The 20,251-nt window shown below is 35.1% G+C and overlaps 3 protein-coding genes across 3 annotated transcripts; 1 reads left to right on the top strand and 2 right to left on the bottom strand.

Annotated features, from left to right (window-relative positions):
- Positions 1–10,650: 10,650 nt before the first annotated feature.
- Positions 10,651–11,501, bottom strand: LOC108475419 (nicotinamidase 2-like). The gene has a single exon (XM_017777380.2). It carries the CDS (start codon positions 11,418–11,420, stop codon positions 10,818–10,820), a length of 603 nt encoding a protein of 200 aa, XP_017632869.1. The 5' UTR covers positions 11,421–11,501; the 3' UTR covers positions 10,651–10,817.
- Positions 11,502–12,987: 1,486 nt separating this feature from the next.
- LOC108474978 (receptor-like protein 9a) lies at positions 12,988–14,566 on the bottom strand. The gene is made up of 3 exons (XM_017777003.1): positions 14,452–14,566; positions 14,030–14,362; positions 12,988–13,709 (listed from the first exon to the last, which is right to left on the bottom strand). The coding sequence occupies exons 1-3, from the start codon at positions 14,564–14,566 to the stop codon at positions 12,988–12,990; spliced, it is 1,170 nt and encodes a 389-aa protein (XP_017632492.1).
- Positions 14,567–15,415: 849 nt separating this feature from the next.
- LOC108476383 (succinate--CoA ligase [ADP-forming] subunit alpha, mitochondrial-like) lies at positions 15,416–19,735 on the top strand. The gene is made up of 7 exons (XM_017778593.2): positions 15,416–15,861; positions 16,142–16,351; positions 16,644–16,814; positions 17,724–17,847; positions 18,027–18,088; positions 18,870–18,951; positions 19,373–19,735. The coding sequence occupies exons 1-7, from the start codon at positions 15,610–15,612 to the stop codon at positions 19,510–19,512; spliced, it is 1,041 nt and encodes a 346-aa protein (XP_017634082.2). The 5' UTR covers positions 15,416–15,609; the 3' UTR covers positions 19,513–19,735.
- Positions 19,736–20,251: the final 516 nt, after the last annotated feature.

Raw genomic sequence — 20,251 nt, 5'->3', positions numbered from 1 at the left:
ATTGAGGCAAAGCCTCCAAGACGTGGACAAGCCACTTTCAGATTTCCTCCGTCAATATCCCATTCCATGCATCGATAATAACATCATGGCATGCAAGAAATAACAACAAATCAAACATGCATTTAGGTCAATTTAACCTAGGGGTATTTCGGTAATTTATTTACTAGGGGTAAAACTGTAAATTTTTCACTTTTAAAGGTATTTCAGTAATTTATCTATTTTAGGGTTTTTCATGCATATTCTTACTTTTCACGTACTAACAAAATTACGTACCAAGGGTTCTTACCGAATTGGGCCCGTTGGCCCATCATTCCAATTTTGGCCCATTAAGCCCAAAAATATCGAGGGCACAGAAATCATGCACTTTGCAGTCCAAATTTTGCAGCTTACCAAAAACATTAATCGATTTACCTCACGAGCATTCGCACACTCGCAAATCTACAAAATACCGGTTTTCGGCATTTCGGCTTTTCGACTTTTGCCGATCTAGACTAAGAAAGAGGGTGTTAGTTATACACCTGTTTGCGACGATATGTTGACGAGATCCACACACGAACCGCCTACAATTGGATTACTAACACGTTAATCTAATTATTCAAATACAAACTACATATTAACCCCTTACAATATTCGGCCAACCACACCTACAGATCATAGTGAGCTTATAAGAAATTAATAAGCAACTCATTAACAAATTTTTGTCAATGTTTACCACATAATCATAATTTCACTGCAAGCTGTCTTCCTGAGCAACAGTCACTAAATCATTTATAACTGGAGCTACGAAACTCCAAATCAAGTGCCGTTAATTTTCCTGAAAATAGACTCATATATCTTCTATCCATAAAATTTTCAGAATTTTGGTTTAGCCAATCAATACCAGATTTTTCTCAAAGTTTCCCATGTTTCACTGTTTGACTAATCTGACCACTCTTCATTACGAATCAAATTTCTCATTGTACAGAATTCAAAATATGTTCTTGTTTATTTCATTAGAAACTAGACTCAATAAGCTTTAATTACATAATTTATTCAGCTTCTAATTCTTCTCTCACAATTTATAGTGATTTTCCAAAGTCACATTACTGCTGCTGTCCCAAGCAGATTTATTACCAAATCACTCTTTCACACCTAACTTGCATGCTTGTTATTTAAACATGTATATCACCAATCAATCATCACATATCTATGATTTTACTTAAGTATAATCTCCATTTCATCATTTTAAAGCACAACATGTTAGCTGATTTTTCCCTTTAACATCTAAGGCACATGCATGCTCATTTGTTTGGCTCAACTTCACCTATCTTCCATTTTTCATCAAAAGAACATGAAACAACAACCATTTCCTTCATTTTAATTCATGACTAAATGCTCACAACACAACTAAAAATCAAAATATACTTCAAGAGTTAAGGTAGAATCAAGAAGAACTCATGAACCTCAAAATAGAAGCAAGGTACCAAGATCTTACCTTCAATTTTTCTCCTCCTAATGACCGAATACTCAAAAGCTTTCTCCTCTCCTTTCTCTTCTCTAATTTTCAGTTATGATGAACAAAGATGGACAAAACTTTGTTCTTTTCACCCCTTTTTCTTTTAATAAATTTCATATTTCATCCATTTAATTCTTTAATACAAAAGACATGATATTCTTATCATGAAACATTTACCTAACTCATTATCATGAAACATTTACCTAACCCATTATCATGGAACATTTACCTAACCTATTATCATGAAGCATTTACCTAACCTATTATCATGGAACATTTACCTAACCTATTATCATGGAACATTTACCTAACCTATTATCAATTTGTATCAATTTGTACCATAAATTATGGATATCAAGTGTACATTTTGTCTACAACAACATGATGGCTGGCCACTTCATGTAAAATAGGAGGTTTGTCATGCAAATCCTTCTATTTTGCACTCCTATTTATTTGGCCACTTCAATTTAGCCTATAGCATTTTCAAACATTTTCACATAGGTCCTATTTCATAATTTCACCCCCTTTTTCTTATGGAACAAAAATTAACTAAAATTGCCGGGTTCTATCTTAAGCTTGGGCTTTCTAGAGGCCCACTGACATAATTAAACATATGCCAACATTCACGAATTCCCAAAATTGGGGCGTTACAACTCTACCCTCCTTAAAGAAATTTCGTCCTCGAAATTTACGATCCAAACAGATGAGGGTATTGTTGTTGCATCGTCTCTTCCGCTCCCAAACTCGAAGTTTCCCTTCCTTAACTTGTTGAAAACGAAGCGACCAAAGGCTCATCGTTCAACTGTTTTTCCTTAATCTGATCCACCCAGTTGGCCTCACTTGCAACTCACCAACAGACTTCCATCATCATACAGACTCGCACGAGCAAACATTGCTCTCGGATCGATATAACTCTACGACTTAGAGAATCGGCTACCATATTAGCCTTGCTTGGGTGATACTCGATCGAACAGTCATAATCCTTAAGCAACTCAATCCATCTCCTTTGCCTAAGGTTCAGCTCCTTCTGAGTCAACAAATAATTAAGACTCTTATGGTCAGTGTATATAATACACCTTTCTCCGTACAAGTAATGTTTCCAAATCTTAAGTGCAAATATCACTGCTGCCAACTCTAAATCATGAGTCAAATAGTTTCCCTCATGAGGCTTAAGCTATCGTGATGCATATGCAACCACCTTACCCTTTTGCATTAACACGCAGCCTAAACCCACGTGTGATGCGTCACTGTACATAGTAAAATCATTCCCAGACTCCGGCTGAATTAACACAAGTGCTTCAGTCATAACTTTCTTCAACTTCTCAAAAGCTTCCTGCTATTTCTTAGTCCATACAAACGGTACTCCTTTCCTTATGTGTTTTGTCAGAGGTGCTGCCATCACAGAAAAACCTTCTATAAACCTTCTGTAGTATCCTGCCAGTCCTAGAAAACTCCATATATCTGACACTGACCTAGGTGGCTTCCACTCCAAAATCACTTCAATTTTCCGAGGGTCCACCTTAATCCCTTCGGCAGAGACCACATGTCCTAAGAAGGTTATCTCCCTCAACCAAAATTCACACTTGCTGAACTTCGCAAAGAGTTCCTTCTCCTTAATACTTACAAAGACTATACGGAGATGCTCATCATGTTTCGTTTCGCTTTTAGAATATACCAGATATCGTCAATAAAGACGACTACGAACCGATCTAAAAATGGTTGGAACACACGATTCATTAGATCCATAAACGTTGCGGGCGTTAAATCGGTCAAATGGCATAACCAGAAACTCGTAATGACCATACCGAGTCCTGAATGTCGTCTTTTGGATATCTGCCTCATTGACCCTTAACTGATGATATCGAAGGTCGATCTTGGAAAATACAGAAGCTCCTCTAAGCCGGTCAAATAGATCGTCAATCCTTGGCAGTGGATATTTATTCTTTATCGTCAGTTTTTTCAACTGGCGATAATCAATGCACATCCGTATCGTACCATCCTTCTTTTTCACGAATAGCACCGGTGCTCCCCATGAAGACACGCTTGGCATAATGAAGTCCCTATCCAACAACTCTTGAATTTGAGCCTTTAACTCCACTAACTCCTTCTGTGCCGTCCTATACGGTGCGATGGACACGCGCGCCGTTCGTGCAACAAGTCTATTCAAACTCAACTTCGATTCGGAGGCAATCCCGAAGCTCCTCCGGAAAAACATCTTGGAACTCCTTTACGGTCCTAACCTTATCCACCGTCAGTCCCTCCTCTTCGATGACTTACAAATGCCAAATAGGCTTCACAACCTTCCGAATCCACTTTTCGGCTCTTAAAGCCGACACCACATTGGATAAATAATCCTTTCGCTCACCTATCACTATAACCTCCTCATCCTTTGTGGTCCTTAACACCATTTGTTTAGCGGACAATCCAGGTCGCCTTTATGCTTAACAAGCCACCCATTCCCAAAATGAGATCAAACTCTCCGAACGGTAACTCCATCAGATCTCCAGGGAAAATCTTACCTTGAGTTTCTAAGGGTACATCCCTATACAGTTTGTCTACCCTAACCGAGTGGCTCAAATGACTTAGTACAGATACCTCACTCACAATCTCCTCAGAGCAGTCCAAGTTGTCCATAATTCGTTCTGTGGCCTTCAACCAATATTCCGCCACATTCGGGGCTATACCAGACGCACCCCTAAAGATCTCCGCTCCGTTGGCCCAGAGTCGTTCAGAAATCGATCCTCGAATTTCGTTGTCCGAACTTGTTCCGGCAACCTTTTCCAGAACATGAAGCATTGCCTGTGACAGGGCATCATCCTCGGCGGCTCTATCATACGGCCCATTCTCATCCGTCGGTGGTGGTCGTGCTACTCCAGTGGGTATGTGTTTAGAAGACGAAGATCCAGCTTCAGTACTACCTCGGCCTCGACCACGGCCTCTTCCCCGAGTAGCTCTCGTACTCATATCAATTGATCTTGATTACGAATTTTTATGCATCAATTCAATATTCCAGTGTTTATTACAGATGTTTTATGAATCAGACAGTAGTTCAGAGTTTGTTTTCGCAGAATCGAAGTCTAGCTATAGTTTCAATCTCTTATCAGATTTTCTTATGGTTTCAGTATCATCCTATCTAGAGTGTCCTAGTAGGGTTTCAGTACAGACAGATAATTCAGAAAAATATTCAGAAGAGTTCAAAGTAATACTTACAGGCTTGAACCGGAGATTCGGAATGTCACCTTCTAAAGATCTAAATTTTGAAAATCGAGTTTTTCGTATTCTTTATAAAATTTTCATTTTCGAAAATCTTTATTTTTGTCAATCCATTCCACAGCCGAGTTGTTGCAACCTAGGCTCTGATACCACTAAATGTAGCACCCCAAACCCGCCCGAAGTTATGGTTGATCCGCATGCCACATCAAAAACGTAAAAAAAATTTCCATTCTAAGTCTAGAAAATCGTACTTGATGTTCAAAAGATTAATTCATTAAGGGTTAAAGTGAATGAAAACTATGCACCAGGTAGGAAACCGGAAAAGAGGTGGTGAGTCTATCGGACTGCTTAAGTACCAAGCTCCCTTCGGATCCAATCCTAGACATGCATACCGCCATTGCCACACCTTAACGTCATGGATATTTCTAGGAAACCGATTCGATTAAGTCATTTTAGGAAAAGTGATTAATTTTGGAAAATACTTTCATTGCGGAAGCTTTGCTTGTTGTCGTGTTATTTTGAAATCATCATTGTTTTTGAAAACGCGCCTTAAAGCTATCCAATTTCAACAGTTAAAATAAGTATTACCTATCTTAGTAATACATATTAAAAACCATCAAAAATAAATAAGCGGCCTTATTACATTTAAAAACCCAAAACTTCAAACCTAAATAAAAGGATGTCCAGTTCACGTAAGAAAATCAAACTTTCGAATCGGTGGCCACTCAAGTTCCCTCACACTCCAAGCCCACTATGGTTGGGGATTACTGCGTGGATGAAAATAAAAGGGGTGAGTTTGGGGAAACTCGGTGTGTAAGGAAAACTCATTCAAAGTCCAAGTCACTCAAGCCTATTGGGCCTAAGCCCATTCAGAACAAAGTGGTCTTGGGCGAGCCCTTTTCAAATTACAATAAACCGGGCCTTAGCCCTTATTCAGATAACAATATAGCCCATAGGCCCATTTCAAAATACATGCAACATCAAGAACATATGCAAGCCCATTTGGGAGACTACTCAACCCACCAACCACTACACTCCACCGTACCAGCCATACACTCCATGTGGGAATAGCTCAACCCACCCAAATTTAACACTCCACGATTCTTGACCTTGCTTTGCTCAGCTTATCAATAAATTGAGGCAAAGCCTCCAAGACGTGGACAAGCCACTTTCGATACTTCCTCCGTCAATATCCCATCCCATGCATCGATAATAACATCATGACATGCAAGAAATAACAACAATCAAACATGCATTTAGGTCAATTTAACCTAGGGTATTTCGTAATTTATTTACTAGGGTAAAATGTAAATTTTTCACTTTTAAAGGTATTTCAGAATTTATCTATTTTAGGGTTTTTCATGCATATTCTTACTTTTCACGTACTAATGAAATTACGTATCAAGGGTTCTTACCGAATTGGGCCGTTGGCCCATCATTCCAATTTTGGCCCATTAAGCCCAAAAATATCGAGGCACGTAAATCATGCACTTTGCGGTCCAAATTTTGCAGCTTACCAAAAACATTAATCGATTTACCTCACAAGCATTCGCACACTCGCAAATCTACAAAATACCGGTTTTCGGCATTTCGGCTTTTCGACTTTTGCCGATCTAGACTAAAAAAGAGGGTGTTAGTTACACACCTGTTTGCGACAATATGTTGACGAGATCCACACACGAACTGCCTACAATTGGATTACTAACACGTTAATCTAACTATTCAAATACAAACTACATATTAACCCTTTACAATATTCGGCCAACCACACCTACAGATCACAGTGAGCTTATAAGAAATTAATAAGCAACTCATTAACAAATTTTTGTCAATGTTTACCACATAATCATAATTTCACTGCAAGCTGTCTTCCTGAGCAACAGTTACTAAATCATTTATAACTGGAGCTACGAAACTCCAAATCAAGTGCCGTTAATTTTCCCTGAAAATAGACTCATATATCTTCTATCCATAAAATTTTCAGAATTTTTGGTTTAGCCAATCAATACCAGATTTTTCTCAAAGTTTCTCATGTTTCACTGTTTGACTAATCTGACCACTCTTCATTACGAATCAAATTTCTCATTGTACAGAATTCAAAATATGTTCTTGTTTATTTCATTAGAAACTAGACTCAATAAGCTTTAATTACATAATTTATTCAGCTTCTAATTCTTCTCCCACAATTTATGGTGATTTTCCAAAGTCACATTACTGCTGCTGTCCCAAGCAGATTTATTACCAAATCACTCTTTCACACCTAACTTGCATGCTTGTTATTTAAACATGTATATCACCAATCAATCATCACATATCTATGATTTTACTTAAGTATAATCTCCATTTCATCATTTTAAAGCACAACATGTTAGCTGATTTTTCCTTTAACATCTAAGGCACATGCATGCTCATTTGTTTGGCTCAACTTCACCTATCTTCCATTTTTCATTAAAAGAACATGAAACAACAACCATTTCCTTCATTTTAATTCATGACTAAATGCTCACAACACAACTAAAAATCAAAATATACTTCAAGAGTTAAGGTAGAATCAAGAAGAACTCATGAACCTCAAAATAGAAGCAAGGTACCAAGATCTTACCTTCAATTTTTCTCCTCCTAATGACCGAATACTCAAAAGCTTTCTCCTCTCCTTTCTCTTCTCTAATTTTCAGCTATGATGAACAAAGATGGACAAAACTTTGTTCTTTTCACCCCTTTTTCTTTTAATAAATTTCATATTTCATCCATTTAATTCTTTAATACAAAAACATGATATTCTTATCATGAAACATTTACCCAACTCATTATCATGAAACATTTACCTAACCCATTATCATGGAACATTTACCTAACCTATTATCATGAAGCATTTACCTAACCCATTATCATGGAACATTTACCTAACCTATTATCATGGAACATTTACCTAACCTATTATCAATTTGTATCAATTTGTACCATAAATTATGGATATCAAGTGTACATTTTGTCTACAACAACATGATGGCTGGCCACTTCATGAAAATGGGAGGTTTGTCATGCAAATCCTTCTATTTTGCACTCCTATTTATTTGGCCACTTCAATTTAGCCTATAGCATTTTCAAACATTTTCACATAGGTCCTATTTCATAATTTCACCCCCTTTTTCTTATGGAACAAAAATTAACTAAAATTGCCGGGTTCTATCTTAAGCTTGGGCTTTCTAGAGGCCCACTGACATAATTAAACCTATGCCAACATTCACAGAATTCCCGAAAATTGGGGCGTTACAAAAATTACTCTTAAATTTAAGTTATAATATCTTTTCTTTAATACATCAAATTCAAATTGTAAACTAAAATCTAAACACTTTTCTTCTTTGATCTCTGATGTTGACAGTCAAACCAATTTAGATCTAAGGTATGTTATTCTACTTGTCAATGGGTATTGATCCACTATACTAATCGTTGAATCATTGCTTACAGCTAGCTAGCCGAACTTAAAAAAAAAAAACTTAATAGCCCAGTGACTTAAATAAAAAACTTTCAACTAGTTTAGTGATTTAAATGAAAACTTTAGAATAATTTAGTGAATATTTTGTAACTTTTAAAAGTTGAGTGATTAAAACGTAAACTTACTAATAGTTTAGGGACATTGGCTGTAGTTTACCCTTTTTTGTTCGAAATGATATTTCATTGATTTATAAATTTGATGGTTGTTGAAATTGGACAGGCTGATCCAACTAGATGGACTGGAACAAATCAGTATATTGGTTTGAACAAAATGTTGAACCAATTTTTGAATGAATCAATTTTGATCTATGGAACCAAGTCAAAACCGTTGAATTAATTTTTTTAAAAAATATTTTTAAACTTCCTATGATTTTTTAATAATTTATTTAATTGAAATCAGATTGACTGGTTAAATCTGTTGAACTAAGAATCGATGATCTAACTTATTCAACAATATGTAGGATAATAAAACCTTGGTAATCTCTTTATAAAGGAAAGGGAATAGAAATCTTAGTACAACAAGATAAACACATAGAAAATACAAAACAGTAAAATGGTATGGGCACTCATCCTTAATAAAGCCATACCAAAGAAACATATGATCTAATGAAAATTCGACACAACGAACACAAGTGTCACAGACCCAAACTCTATCATTAGGTGTTAGCCAACAAATCAAACATTGGGAACAACTGCGTTAAATTTGTTATTGACAACCCAGTTTGTTTCAAAATATCTACGAACACTTAATAAATATTGATTCCATCAAATCAAATGTGGACAAACTGAGTCCATTCAAAATTCAAAAAATCGGGTCACCACGAACTTCAAGTTAACATTAGATTGATTGAAGGATTTAATTAGTATGATACTAACACTTTAAGGATTTAATTATAACTTTTGAAGTTTAAAAAGTAATTAAAATATGAATCATAATTTGCAATTAACCAAATTACAAATATTAAACTATTAGATTCCATGCTACAAATAGATATATTCAATTTTTTTTTCGGTTTTACCTTCTAATTCTTTATTTTAAAATTTTTGTTTATAAAAGATGATATATTTTTACCTCAATAAATTTATCAAAATTGATATTTTTATGTTAGTGAACTTATTCAAAATTGCTATTAATTTAAGTAGTAATATTTGGTAGACTAGTAAGATTGATATGTATATTATAAGAGTATAATAAAATATTTAAAAAGATGTTTTATAATTTTTAAGATTGTTTATGAAAAAAATGTACCCTACTAGTTAGTATTTGGTACACAGTAGAGTAAGATTAAGAGTTAATAAATGTCTTATAAAAGCATAATAAAATATTAAAAAAAGACGTGAATTTTTAAGACTACTTGTAGAATAAAAAAAAGTACACTATTATTGTACTAAACATCTCCAATTTAATTGTAAATTTTAGTTGGGTTATAATTGGTGTAATGGAAATTTTTATTGAGTTATTTTTTAAAAGTTGGGCATATATTTGAGTTTAATTGGATTAGGTATTTAATTATTGAGTTAGGTAGGGATATATGAGTTTAGGTTTATTTCTTTGATAACAAATAGAATAAATAACAAAAATTGTTTAAGTTTATTGATTAATCCAAAATTGAATAAATTAATTTATTTAGACGTGACATTAACTACTAATAGTATGATTATACGTGATAATTTTATAATTTGACATTTAGTAAAAAGTTAAAAAATAAAAGTATTTAAAATTTATAAATAAAAATAATTTTTACCACGCTACCACCATGCTTTATGTCGTTATTGTCACATCAACCTATTTTAACAGTGTTAATTAGGTACCTAAAAAATATCAAGAGAAAAATAAAAACTTCTAACAAACAAATTTAAAAAACACTAACATAAACTAATGTTGATTATTGTATATTAGATTTTGTCACACCTATTATATTTTATGCTAAATTTTTAAAAAATATTCAATAAGAAAACACTAACATAAACTTTAATTTTAATGTTATTAAATATGTGTTTCAACATTGCATTTGTAATTGTTTTCTTTATTTAAAGATGATATCAAAATATAAAAAATAAAAATTTTATAGTAATAATATTAATTATATTTTAAAAGAAATGATATTTTTATAATTTTATAACGGAGTTGATGATATAATTAAAGTTTAGTAAAGAGTTTAAACAAGATTATAGACAAAATAAGGGTTTTTACTTTTACCCTCTAATTTTATAAAAAATTATTTTAATTATTTATTTAATTTTTCTCTGTTTTAATTTTTAAATTTATTTTATTTATTAAATTATTCTAAAATAGGTAAAAAAATTAATATTTGTTAATTGATTAACATGAAAGCATGAAAAGTTAAAGTGAATTTTTTTTATGGTTGAATAAGAAAGGAAAGATTGAACATCAAAGTAAGGGTAGGTATTGGACTAATCCATTAAGAGGAATACCAGAAACTGTGTTGAGTAATAATTTCTCACTCTTTTATTCCAGAAAAAACTACTACTAGGATAGCATTTCAATCACACATACATACATCTCCAGAAGATAATAGAAACTATAAACAAAAAAAGAACTTGCAATGAAAAGGATTGTTATTACCAGTACTCTTCGCCATCGGAAACAAAATTACTTCATCCCTTTCCCAAAAAGCCCCTGTTGAAGCCTCTTGCAGTCAACCAGGTACGCAAACCCGTAGGCCATGTTCTTCAAAGTAGCCTCGTACATCTCCGAATCCGACGGGGCCGTCGCATCCGTTGAGAAAAACACCCTATATCCTTTCACAAACGCCGCACGCGCCGTCGTTTCGCAGCACAGGTTCGTCATGACCCCCGTGATTATAACCTCCTCCACCTTTTTCTCCACCAGCATCTCATGTAGTCGCGTGTTCTCGAACGCGCTGTACGTGTTTTTCTCAACCACCTCGTCGGGTTTCGAAAGCCGTCCGATCTCGGGGATCAGTTCCGAATCAACGGTGCCGTCGAAGATGAGGTCGTTGTCCCACCACTCACCGAGCATGCCGTAGTCGGCGGGGGATTTGTGGCAATGGCGAGTGAAGAAAATGGGGATGGAAGCTTCTCGGCAAAGGTTGATGGTGGTGATTGCGTTGCTGAGAATAGGTTTGGCCATGGAGGCAAAATAGTTTTGCATGTCGATCACTAACAAAGCGGTGGTTTTAGGGTTTGGATCTCGCTTTCTGATTTCGTATTTCTTGTACGAGGAAGACGCCATTGATTTTGGGTTCTTAGCAAATAATTGAAGCAGGGGAATATGATGAACCCTGCTTAGCTGTTTGGTTTTATAGTTTTCTAATTATTAATATATAATCATATTTTAAAAATAAAACAATTTTCTAAATTTTTAAAAGTTATGATTTTATATATAATTCGGGTTTAAAATATAAAAGATTAGACTAAAATTAATATTATATGAAATTAGCAAACTGCTATTTAACACGTGAAAAAATAATTTTAAAATTTTAATGACAAAATTATTATTATTTAATTAAATAATTAAAACGAAAATTTACTAGATTAGTATTATACCACATTTCAAAATTTCAAAGCCATTTATATAAAGGTTCATATTTCACCGTATTGTTGTATACGACAGGGCAGCCGTACCAGTTTTTATTCTAGAAAAAGAGAATGAAATTTTAGGCTGTCATTATTTCACTTAAAACAAGTTCCGGAAAATAAAATTATTTTCTAAAAAATTGATTTTTTTTATGTTTGGATAGTGTTTTGTAAAATATTTTTTAATATTTGGTAAATTTTTTATGTAATAATTTTTCGTAAATTATTTTTAGTGAAACAAACACAACTAATACTAGTCTACAAAATTTTAAGATTTAGATACCTTAAAACATTCATAGTAACTCATAACATATTTCAATAATGCTAACATAATCACTAATGTTGATAGATTGGTCTTCATTTGGCCAATTGGTATCATAGACCTGATTTTGGACTGAACTGGGTTGATTTAAAATTTTTAGCTCTTTTTTTAGGCTCAAGTTTAATCCGAAAAATGAGTTTAAAATTTTATCTAGATAAAAAATATTACACAGTTTTATGAACTTCTTTCTCAAGTTGTAATTGCATTCTGCCAAGCCTTTGCTCTCAAGCATGTCCATTTCTTCAACCATTGGTTTCCAAGAACATGCTCATCCATTTACGAACCAATAAGATGCTTACATCAACAAATCAAGTTGTAGGGATTAGGATTCAATATAGGAATACGGCTTTAGATCATCATGTGCATCGTTACAAATCCTATCACACTACTATTAATAATAACAAATTTAGCTACCCTCAAATATGTTTTAAAAGTGAAGTGCCACTGCTAGTCAATGATCTTGCTACCCTGAAATAGGCTAATATTACAGTTGTAATGTGTAAGAGGAACTAGCTTTTAACAAAAGAATTAATGAAATATTCAAAAAGCTACAAGATAACCTTACCTAGCACTTGGAGCTCTCCTTTCATCTAATCAAGGTGCCCTTTTTCCTCATTCAAATTCATATAATGGCCTTCTCTTGCATTTTTCAATTGAAATCCTAGTAGGTTCATGTTATACATCCATCTATGGAGTTATTTCATCTCAAAATCGACTTACAGAAGACAACAGTAGAACATCTCATAACTATAAACCGATAATTTGCAACATCAATTTCATTACACAAAGGAAACTCATGTGTAATCAAATCTGCAACAAATAGATTATCCAGTATCATCATTATACATATTTGAAAAATGCATTAATCAAACTGATTGTGAATATCAAAGTTCTTGATATTCTATGGTAAACTTGAATTTCTGGGAAGTACGTATCCTCTCAACTTGTTTTGATGCAAATGCAATATCTCAAGAGAACTCATATTACTTGTCACAAAGAATGGAATTTCTCCATCTAACTCGTTGCTTGATAAGTCCAGAGAAAGGAGTCGATTTAGTCGGACGAATGATGGGGGTATGAGACCATTAAAACCATTATTGTTAGCATATATATAAACCAACTCTGGAAAAATCAAGTTGATATCTTCAGGTAGTGGCCCGTGGAAGCTATTGAAGGAGACGTCTAGTGAAGTAAGCTGTGAGCTTATGTTACGAAAGATTTCAGGAAAAGGATCACTCAAATTGTTGCCGCTAAACCATAATTGTGAAGTGGTATTATGCATCACCCAAGAAGGAATGGTTCCAGCTGAAAAATTGTCTGATAGACCAAGGGACTTCAGGTTGTTCTGTGTGGAGAGGAAGCTGGGAAATTTTCGAAGGTTACAACCAGCTAACTTCAGCACATACATGTTGAAAGATGGGGACCAAGTCTGGGGCTCTGTTTCCAGTTCTAGGTGGGCAATGTATGAAATGTCAAGTTGACCAAGCCTTGATAAATTGGCAAATATGGAGAATGAAACCTTGCCAATGGATAGATTATTTGACAAATGGAGTGACTCAATACTTGTAAGGTTGTGGACTAGTAAGGAAGGAAAGGAACCACTGAATTGATTGTAAGAGAGATCTAGAAGTTCAAGTGAAGTCAAATTACTAAAGCATGAGCAGATGTTTCCTTGGAGATGGTTCTCATACAGGTTTAGATCCCTGGGGGAAGGCTATGGCAAAGGCATTTCGGAATAAAACCAGTTGTTAGAAGACAAATCTAAGTAGTGAAGAGAAGGAAAATGCCTTCTTGCCCCAGCAGAAATCAGAAGCATCTTGTTTGGCGTTGTAACCCAGGGTCTGGAGATGCTTGTGTTCTTGACGCTTTGCACGGCATAAAGTTAGTACACATAGGAGATGTTACGACTTACAGTTTCATGGACTGTGGTGTTTAGTTGTTACCATGAGGTGAAGTGAATCCTTTAATGTTGTTCCCTGGAAGTTCAAGTTCTTTCAAGTCCTTAAACTGAGCAACTAGGGTAGCATTTGGATACCAATGTTCAAGCAAGCTTGGATCCCTTTGGTAGTGAAATATAAGTCTGCTGACACGAGTCGTGGACGCATAACATTCAACAGCCTCCCTCTGGCAACAGTCTTCACTGTACCGGTTTGGGAAAGTGGTGTCTTCGGGGCTGTTTATCGAAGCCTTGTTTTTGTAGAAGTGCAAACCTTTGTTTTTCCAAGCAGCCTTGGCAATTAAGGCATATGCATAGAAGAAGCAGGAGGAAAAAGCACCTATGGACAACAGTGATCTTCAGGCCTGTCTCCATGGAAACTACCTTTTCCACACGTTCAAGGCAGAAAATAAGAGGGAATTGCTGAACCTGTGGTGTACAAATCCGCAACTCCACAGATTTTATTGCAACGAAAAAGGACAAACGTAAAAGACTTGACCGAAGGAAATCCCAAGTCCCAACGTAGTATCTCAGATTGTATCATAATCAGAGGGGTCCATTTCCATTGAAGAAAAGGGTTTAACTTTTGACTTGGGAAGCTTTTTCCAGGGACTGGCAAAGGACACAGCTTTTACTGCAAGTAAGACAAAAAAATCTGTAAATGGAACACAAGTAGGCTGCTTTCCAAATCTCGATTACTCACAAGTTTTCCGGTAAGGTTGAAAACAAGTTGGGGACATCAGTATGAACAAGTGCTCTGTTTTGTTTATAACAATGATAATGTATTACAAATATTGGATGCAGCTGAGGTTTTTCCGGTGACGGATCTTAAGGTATCTTGGTAATATGGAAAAGTGAAAAGATCCCAAGGTCGTGAAGGTGAGGTTTTCATCCAGCTATTTAATCAGTCTTTGCTGCGATTTCATTAGTTGCAATTTATTATAAATTTTCTTTTAAGACTAAATTGGCTTGTTATGCAGCAATATACCTACAATGGCTGAATCTTCAGTTTAACTGCATTGAAGATGTTGTGCCACCCTTTTGGGGGCAAAACATGCCTCTGCATCAGTAATCTAAACTTGTCAAAGAACTGCTTTCCTAGATAGCATGATTTTTTTATACTGTTTTATTTATCTAATAATTTTTATTGATTAAATCTTAATTCAGTTAATATTAACATTAATAATGTAAAATGATATGGGCTCGGAATTATTGAAACCTTCCATTTAAAGGTGCACACTTTGATTCCTCCATCGTTGATAATTGGAGGAAAAACAAAAATTTCTTTTAAATATTTTTATTAAAAAATGCTCTCTCCCCTTGAATCAACGAACCGGAGCTTAATAACTTAGGTTGATAGCCCAATTTAGATCCAAAACATGGCCCATAAAAGTTCAAAAAAGAAAAAAGAAAAAAAAAAGGAAAAATAGTTTGCAAAGGAAAAAAAAATGGAAAAAAGGGGAAGCTGACCAAAATTGAGGGGGGCTTTGGCTTTTGTACGCAATAATTTGGTGGAGACTGCATTTTTTTGGTATCTGCAGCGAAAGAGGCAAGGGGAGATCCGATACTGAATCAACAGCAACAGCAATGGCTAGACAAGCTTCACGACTTATTCAGTCTTTGTCTTCCAGGATTTCTCCTCACAAACCTCAAATATCCCCGCTCACTCCCTCTTCCTCTTCTTCTCAGCTTTTGACTCAGTCACGATCTTTCTCGGCGGCTCCGGCGCCTCAACCGGCGGTTTTCGTAGACAAGAACACTCGTGTCATTTGCCAAGGGATCACTGGAAAGAATGGCACTTTCCACACTGAACAAGCCATAGAATATGGCACTAAGATGGTAAATTTAAATTCCCTTCAAATTTTCACTTTTTTAAAAAATTTTAATGGATGTTTTTGGTTTCTTTTTTTCCCTTGTATACTTTAATGGGTTTTTATTATTCACGGCAATACTTGATGGGTTATTGAGAAAATCACGGAGAGTAGGACCTTTGTAAGATTTGTTTATATATGCCACAGAACTGGGTTTGTCGTAGTTTTGTATATTGGGAATGATCCAATGTTGCTTATTGGTCATATATATTTTTAATTCCTTAGTTTTGTCTCGTTTTCTTTTATAGGTTGGTGGAGTAACACCCAAGAAGGGTGGCACAGAGCACTTAGGGCTTCCTGTTTTCAACTCTGTTGCTGAAGCAAAGGCTGAAACCAAGGCTAATGCTTCTGTCATTTATGTTCCTCCGCCTTTCGCAGCCGCTGCCATCATGGAGGCTATGGAAGCTGAATTGGATCTTGTTGTTTGTATCACGGAAGGAATTCCTCAACATGACATGGTAAATTAATCAAAGGCACCTTAGAAGTAAAGCTGTTTGTTTGATTGTGTGTCTAAATTTGTAATTCTGCATTCTTACCCGTGTAAATGAATTTATGTTGCGGTTTTCATTTTAGAAGTGATTTTAAGGAGCTCATTTGCATTATGTGCAATTTCAAGTGTATGACTGCAATATGCACATGAGTACTGAGAGCCAAAATCCAAATTACAGTTGATATCTTCCTTCCAAGTTTTGTGATTGGTAATGAATTTTATTGATTTTTTAGATCAATGCTGATATCTTTTCACAACAGGTTCGTGTGAAGGCTGCCCTTAACCAGCAATCAAAAACCAGGTTGATTGGTCCAAACTGCCCTGGCATCATTAAACCTGGGGAATGCAAGATTGGAATTATGCCTGGATACATTCACAAACCAGGTCGTGTAGGAATTGTTTCTCGATCAGGCACCTTAACATATGAAGCAGTAAGACCCTTTATCGGATATTTACTTTCTCACTTGGATATTTGTGTGGATCAGTCACTTTCTAGTATCTATGTGCCTGAAGATACATCTTCACATGCTTGTTTTCTAGACCTTCTTTTAGAGAAAACTTGGGGGGTAATTCCAGTTTATTAAGGTGTGTGCCTAGGCATTGTGCCTTAGCATCAAACAATAAAAGCACTTCAAACCTCTTCGGGCGAGGCCAATTTGATCAAATGCATGCCTGATTCTCCTAGATACACTTTTTTTTGCAATGCGATAAGTGCAAAAAAGGGAGCCTAATTTAAGTTGTCTTTAATTTCTTTCATCAACTATAACCTTGTAATAAAAAGGATAATATCATACTCTCTACTTTTCAGTATTTGAGTATTCAACAACTGACATGGGACCAAAGGAAATCATGAATGGTGGCCAACAAAAGAACAATAAACTCTTGCATTTCTTTTTCCTGATAAGATGGATCACCTTTTTAAAGTTTATTATTGTAATTTTGTATCTTAATCTATGTATGACATCAATTACAAATAAGCATGTGTACATCTTAAGCTTTAGTTCGCTCAGGCAAGTGTTTTATGTTTTTGCACCTTTGACAGCACCGAGTGGTTTTCCTATAATTTTTTTTTTATTCAGAAAAGAATTTGTTAGAAAGAAAGTTTACAAGTGATCAGTTTGATTGGATAGTAGTTGAAAAATATGAATATAATTAAACCTGTGAATGTTTGCTAGATACTTAACGTCCTAGTATTCAGTAGGTTTATATACAGAGTAACAGCTGTGGGATTGGAATACCATAGTACTTAAGAAGTTAAGACTATTTTCCATATGCTGATGTTGTAGTGTACTCTCTTTGAGTAAGTTGTCAATAAGCATATTTTTCATTTTATCTTGTAGGTTTTCCAAACAACTGCAGTAGGTCTGGGGCAATCAACCTGTGTAGGAATTGGTGGGGATCCCTTTAATGGAACCAACTTCGTTGATTGTGTGACAAAATTCCTTGCTGATCCTCAGACAGAAGGTAACATTTTCCAGGTTTAGATTGTAGAGAGTTTCTCTAGGACTAGTTTTCTTAGTATAATTTGACTATCATTAATGCTACTGCAATTATTAGATTAAAAGGTCTTTTTTGTTATGTGGCTGTATCTTGTCTATTGTGAATAGGAATGCGTATTGTCTAATTATTGCAATTGCATTCAGGCATCATTCTGATCGGTGAGATAGGGGGCACTGCAGAAGAAGATGCCGCTGCACTGATAAAGGTAATGCTTACACTTTAGCATGAAGGAACTGAGGGCTTGTTTGTACTTTTAGAGCTTTTTTTCCCCCAGGAGGGTGGGGGAGATGGTTGATTTCCATGCTGATCCTCATTTGATGTTGTACGGTTAAGTTTTCTTTGTAAGAGGTTGTTTATAATCTATAGTTCCTTGTGCAACCAACAAAATTGGCTTCTGTCATCCTCCTCCGGTGGGATAAAGTTGAAGCATAAGCTAGCCTGTCTTTAACATTTTATATAATATCCACTGAATTACATATTAGCTAGTAATAGTCTTGGTAATTGTCTTAATTGGCATAATTGATAACATCTAAATTATGATTGGATTTAGGATTTGTGTTTTCTGCAGTCTATTTCTCTTTCAAAAATCATAGTAAGCCTTAATTTTGATCCACTTCCTTGGCTGAAAGCAAATATTCGGGTAAATGAAACATAAACAAAGAAATATCTAGGTGGAAGAGAATAGGGATACGTAAATATCTATTTATAGTGCTAAATATAAGATAAGGTTTGCAACGTGGTGGAATCTGGAGATGAACATATAACTGTGATGTGGACCTGCAAATGAATGTTTTTGTACTCATATATGCATATTGTGCTTCTGTGCATATTCTTAATTGTTTTCTCCATGGTGCTTTTGTTAATTTCACTTCTATAGATATAAGGAGCATGTTTGTGAATTGCATTGGGGGTGTCTCTGCACTCGCATAAAGTGAAAAATTGCTGAACAGCTTCTATCCTCGGTTTTATTTTAATAAATGAAACAGGAAAGTGGGACTGAAAAGCCTATTGTTGCTTTCATTGCTGGACTCACTGCTCCTCCAGGACGGCGTATGGGTCATGCTGGAGGTAATACATTGCTTCCATCTTCTATTTTTAGGTTATGATTTGGCTACAAGTAATTTTTCTCTTGTATGCACTCTTGCATAGGTAAAGCATGTTAATAACAAAACCCTCATTATTCATGACAAAAGCAAAAAGTTCAACCTAAAATAGTTAAGATATCATGTTTTGGCTGAAAGGTAAATTGTTATATTTGTTCTTAATGTGAGCATGTATAGAAAGGGTAGACAATTAAAATAAGCTATTGCGGGACAAGGTCATAACAATTTAGTTTTGAGTTTTATCGATGCCATTGTATATCTGTATTCTGGTGCTTTTTACCATGTCTGATAGTTTCTTTTCGTGTTGATACCCTTCTTCTAAGGGCAATATTCCATGTTTTATTATTATACAGTTTCTTGAAACTCCATGTTTTGCCTACAAACAGCTATAGTATCAGGGGGCAAGGGCACGGCACAGGACAAAATAAAGACTCTAAGAGAAGCTGGAGTGACAGTTGTTGAATCACCTGCCAAGATTGGTGTTGCAATGCATGAGGTTTTCAAGCAAAGAGGTCTCCTTAATTAGTGTATGTGTGATTTTCCCTAGAAAAAAAAAGAAGCGAAACAACATTTCCTGGATTAGTTTCAGGTGACACACTTGTTTGAAATGCTTTCATTGTTTTTGTTAAAAATCAATTTTATACTGAAATGAGGGAAAAACCCAACCAAAGAAAAGCAACAGTTTGATGGTTGGGTCGATGCAAAATTAATAAACCTGAGAAGGTTGAGACTTTTGATGAAGAGAGAAAGTTCATTTTCAGCCATTTATTACTCTTCTTTGTTATGAATTGAGAGAGTGGGGGTGTCTATGCTGCATGCATGCCCATGCTGTTGTTGTCAGTTGTGGGCATGAATTGCAACGGGGCTGAGGTGATGAACCCATGCCCATTTGCCAATCACATTGAGCACACACTAGTCTCAATACCAGAAAATTGCTTTTCTGGAAAGAGAAAACTCGATGTCTCAGCTTTGTGTTACTGTTTTGAATGAAATAAACTTCTGATTGATTACTTTTAGTAAATTTAGTTTTGGGTTTTTTTTTTTTTATTAAAACATATCAGTATGTTACATTGTACTAAATTTGAGAAAAAAATAGTTTTGGGTGTTTTTATAAGAGGGGTATGTGTGAGAGTGGTGAGTTTGAAATTGTATTTGTTGAGTGTTTGTTTCTTTTATCTCCCCTTCAGTGTGGCTCATTTATATATATATATATATAAAATTATGGTCCACTATGTGACATGTTAGGGGTAATTAGGTGCTATGCG

This window comes from Gossypium arboreum, chromosome 3 (assembly GCF_025698485.1).
Source record: "Gossypium arboreum isolate Shixiya-1 chromosome 3, ASM2569848v2, whole genome shotgun sequence".
NCBI classification, from domain to species: Eukaryota; Viridiplantae; Streptophyta; class Magnoliopsida; order Malvales; family Malvaceae; genus Gossypium; species Gossypium arboreum.
This window is presented reverse-complemented; position numbering and strand designations above follow the sequence as displayed.